We start from the raw sequence: 4,341 nt of genomic DNA on the forward strand, positions 1-4,341 counted from the left end.
CATTATGTAATGGTCGTGTGAAAAATGTTATCTTTTAGATTATCATTACTGGATAATCTACGTTATGATTTTAAAACCTTTAACGATAAAATAAAGGTTATGGTTTGTTTTAAAAACGAATGCAGTCTTTGAAAAACGTCTCATATAGAGGTCAATACCTCGCAAGGAAATCAATTAATATGAAACGTTTATAATCGATCTAGCCTTTATGCCAGCTACAATTTCCTAATCTACCCATTTAGTCTGACTCAAACCTAATCTAGCCTTTATGCCAGCTACAATTTCCTTATTTGTAACCTCAACTTGACCGTTCACTTGCGGATGAGCAACAGAGGTAAATATTTGTTTAATGTTTAACTCTTCACTTCAACTTTTGAATGGGTTATCTGCAAATTGCTTACAATTATCACTTACAATTTCATTTGACAGACCATATCTACACACAATGTCATTCCATGCAAACTTCTCTATGTTTTCACCCATTATCCGTGCCAACAATCTTGCTTCAACCCACTTAGTAAAAAAATCAATTGCAACCACCAAAAACTTTGCATTTTCAACACTCCTTGGAAATGACCCTACTATATCAATTGCCCATTTACAAAATGCCCATGCAGATGATACTGAGATTAAATCATATTTTGGTAAATGTTGAACGGTTCCGTGATGCTGGCCGGCATCACATGCTTTGATGATCTCTGTTGTATCTCTATAAATTGTTTGCCACTAATATCCTTGCCTCATTATTCTTCCTACAACAGTTCTATAACCAGAATGTTGTGCACATAAACCTTCATGCATCTCTTTCACGACATCTATAACTTGTTGTGGTGCTAAACACCTCAAATTTGGACCACTAAAAGATTTTCTATAGAGCACACCGTTTTCCAAAACATAAAGCGGAGCACTGACCTTTATCCGTCTTGCTTCTGTAATATTAACTGGTAGTGTTCCGTCTTGCAAATACTTTATAAGGGAGTCATCCAACACGATTCTCCTTCTTTAACTGTTGCTACTACCACCTTTTCATCAATTGACTTATCTTTCAACACCTCCACTAAAACTTTCTTATGCAAATGATCAAATAATGTTTCTAATTTGCTCAACACATCTGCTTTTTTGTTTTTATTTCTTGATATTTGCACAACTTCCAAAGTTTAAAAATATTTGTAAATCTTTTCAATCAATTGTAATATCGTTTCATTGAAATATCTTTTGCTTCAAATGCTCCATTAACCTGCTGTGCTACAATCTGAGAGTCTACATAGGCACGCAAATGCTTTATTCTCATCTCAGACGCTATGCGAAGGCCGAAAAGCAATGCTTCATATTCTGCTTCATTATTAAATGCATAAAAACAAAACTTAAGTGCATATGTATGTTCTTCTCCTTCTGGGCTGGTAAGCGCCAATCCTGCACCAACTCCCTCCTCACTTGATGCACCATCAGTATGCAATTCCTACATATAATTACTGATTTTAACATTTTATGAATGATCCACTTTTTTAGTTGTTTCTAGAAGGAAATCTGCTAAAATTTGCACTGTAACTGCATGTCGTAGTGAGAAATTTATTTCATATTCTCCTAACTCGACTGCCCATTTTGCTAAACATCCCGATGACTCTGGATGTTTCAAAATTTGCTTATCGGTTAGTCTGTTACGATAAGAATTGGATGTGCTTGAAAATGGTGTATGAGTCGCCTAGCTGTATGTGTTAAAGCATATACCAATTTTTTGATGGGCGGATAAATGATTTCACTCTGCTGTAATATTTTACTGACAAAGTATATTGGCATTTGCACCCCATTCTGTTCTGCGATTAAAACTGAACTAATGGCTTCCGCCAACACTGCCATATATAGAATTAACATTTCGCCTACTATTGGTGTAGTTAAAGTGGGTAACTCTTTTAAAATTCGCTTGACATCCTGAAAAGCTGTTTCAGCTTCTTCCGTCCACATAAAATCCTTTTTATTTATACAACTTTTTAAAACCTTCATGAACGGTAATAAACGGTCTACTGCTCTTGATAAAAACCTTGTTAAGGTTACCAATCTTCCGTTCAAACTTTGCACTTCTTTCTTTGTTTTTTGGAGATACCATATCGTCAATCGCTTGAATTTTCTTTGGATTCTCCTTAATTCCTCTCTGTGTAACAATATGCCCTAAAAATTTGCCCTCTTGTGCGCCAAAAGTGCACTTTTTAGGATTCAATTTCATATTAACCTTTCGTAATGATTCAAAAGTTTCCAGAGTATCTTTAAGCATGCTTTCTTCTGTATGGCTTTTGATAACAATATCATCAACATAGGCCTCTACATTCCTGCATATTTGATCTTTAAATGCCTTATCAATGACACGCTGGTAAGTTGCTCCTGCATTTTTCAATCCAAAAGGCATTTTTATGTAGCAAAAAATTCCATCTGGTGTATGGAAGGCTGTTTTATCTTGATCCCGTATTGCCATAGGAATTTATGGTATCCTTTGAATGCATCCAGAAAGGATTTAAACTGATATCCACTTACGGATTCCACTTTCTAGTTTATTTCTGGCAGAGGGTAATTATCTTTTGGGCATGCTTTATTTATATCTATGAAATCCACACACATTCTTCACGTGTTATCTGGTTTTCTAACCATCACTGGATTTTGCCACCCATGTTTGATATTTAACTTCCCGTAATATCCCGGCGTCCACCAATTTTTTAACTTCTTCTCTAAGGAACTTTGTTCGTTCAGGAGCCATGGCTCTTTTTTTTGACATACTGCTGGAATATTGGGATTAACACCAAGCTTATGTTTAGCTATTTGACGTGGTACTCCAGTCATATCAAAATCTTGCCACGCAAAAACATCAAAATTAGTTGCTAATATTTTGTAGAGTTTTTCTTTTGTTTCTTTTGCTAATGTGTTTCCAATAATGATTTTCTGATTTGGGAACTCTGGATTTGGTGATACTGGCCCATCTACATGAACGATTGGATTAACGGCAGTTCTATTTATTTTCACACATTCTATTGCTCTTCTCCCCTCAGCGTATAGCGTGGCAATGCCAGCCGATGTGGGAAATTTCATCATTCCATGTACCGTTGATGTCATGGCCCCAAATGTCATCATAGCTGATCGACCCAGAATAATATTATATTGTGAATTTGCTTTAACAACCAAAAACTCCATATGAACTGTTCTTTTAAATGGCGATTTTCCCAACACTACTTCTAAAACTATGCTTCCGTCTGACCATGATGGATCATTAGCAAAACTTGCTAATGGAACAAACGTGTCTTTTAGTTTCTCCTTTACCTTTTTTGGTAATTGCACAAAACAATGCTCATACATGATATCTGCCCCTGCTCCAGTATCAATATATATTCCTCCAACAACACAATTTACTATACGAGATTTAATCACTACAGGAGCATCATACGGATTGGTATTAAACATAGAAGGAAAAGCAATCAACTCTTGCTTCCAATCTTCTAGCGTTTCTGCTTTCCTCCGTTGTGTGACGACCCAGAAATTTCCGACTAAATTTAAACTTAATCTTCATATGATTTCGATACCATAAGCAAAGTCTGTAATGTTGAGTCTCAAAAATTTTGAAACTATGTTTATATATTCAATTGACCTTCGACTGTTCTTAACGATTCACGAACAACTATTTGTAAATAGATTCATATACATTTAAGTATGTATATATATAAATGTACATGAATATTAATTGTAAATATATAAGATTAAATATTAAATTTATTTATTTGAAAACATATATTTAATGTATATAATAAAAACATGAATCTATACATATATAAAGAATATAAATATTAAATAATGGTAATACTCGTCTGATGTTCCGATTGATATTAAAGAAGTTAAATTTAAACTTATGTAATTTTAAGATAAACGGTGATCCGAAAATGAGTTGTATAAACTATAGGCTTATTAAAAGAATAATTAGGAACTAATTGTGTAATTTTAAAAATTTTATATCTTTCTTAGGGGTTGGGAGTAAATAATTAATGTAATCTTTATTTAATAATTTACGATCGAATTTTATACCATAATGACCAAAATAAATAAATTTAGTTAATTTAAAAATATGGCATTTTCCTGAACACTTTTATCCGCTACTGATTGACAACGGAGCACGATACACTACCCGTTAAAATTGTCGGTAGTATACAATCAAACAAGGGTCACGAGATCTAATTTATAACCTTACTTTACTATTTTTGCTTTTTGACTTCCATACACAATATTCTCATCTCATCTTATAGATATATTAATACATACAAACATAAGTGATATGTAAAATCACTATGTAATCTCTTCCTCAACCAT

The 4,341-nt window shown here is 33.7% G+C and overlaps 1 protein-coding gene across 1 annotated transcript; it reads right to left on the minus strand.

Moving 5' to 3' along the window:
• Nucleotides 1-366: 366 nt before the first annotated feature.
• Nucleotides 367-2,467, minus strand: LOC139901048 (uncharacterized). The gene is made up of 5 exons (XM_071883788.1): nt 2,039-2,467; nt 1,783-1,968; nt 1,238-1,459; nt 771-966; nt 367-623 (listed from the first exon to the last, which is right to left on the minus strand). Exons 1-5 carry the CDS (start codon nt 2,465-2,467, stop codon nt 367-369), a joined length of 1,290 nt encoding a protein of 429 aa, XP_071739889.1.
• Nucleotides 2,468-4,341: the final 1,874 nt, after the last annotated feature.

This window comes from Rutidosis leptorrhynchoides, chromosome 3 (assembly GCF_046630445.1).
Source record: "Rutidosis leptorrhynchoides isolate AG116_Rl617_1_P2 chromosome 3, CSIRO_AGI_Rlap_v1, whole genome shotgun sequence".
NCBI classification, from domain to species: domain Eukaryota; kingdom Viridiplantae; phylum Streptophyta; class Magnoliopsida; order Asterales; family Asteraceae; genus Rutidosis; species Rutidosis leptorrhynchoides.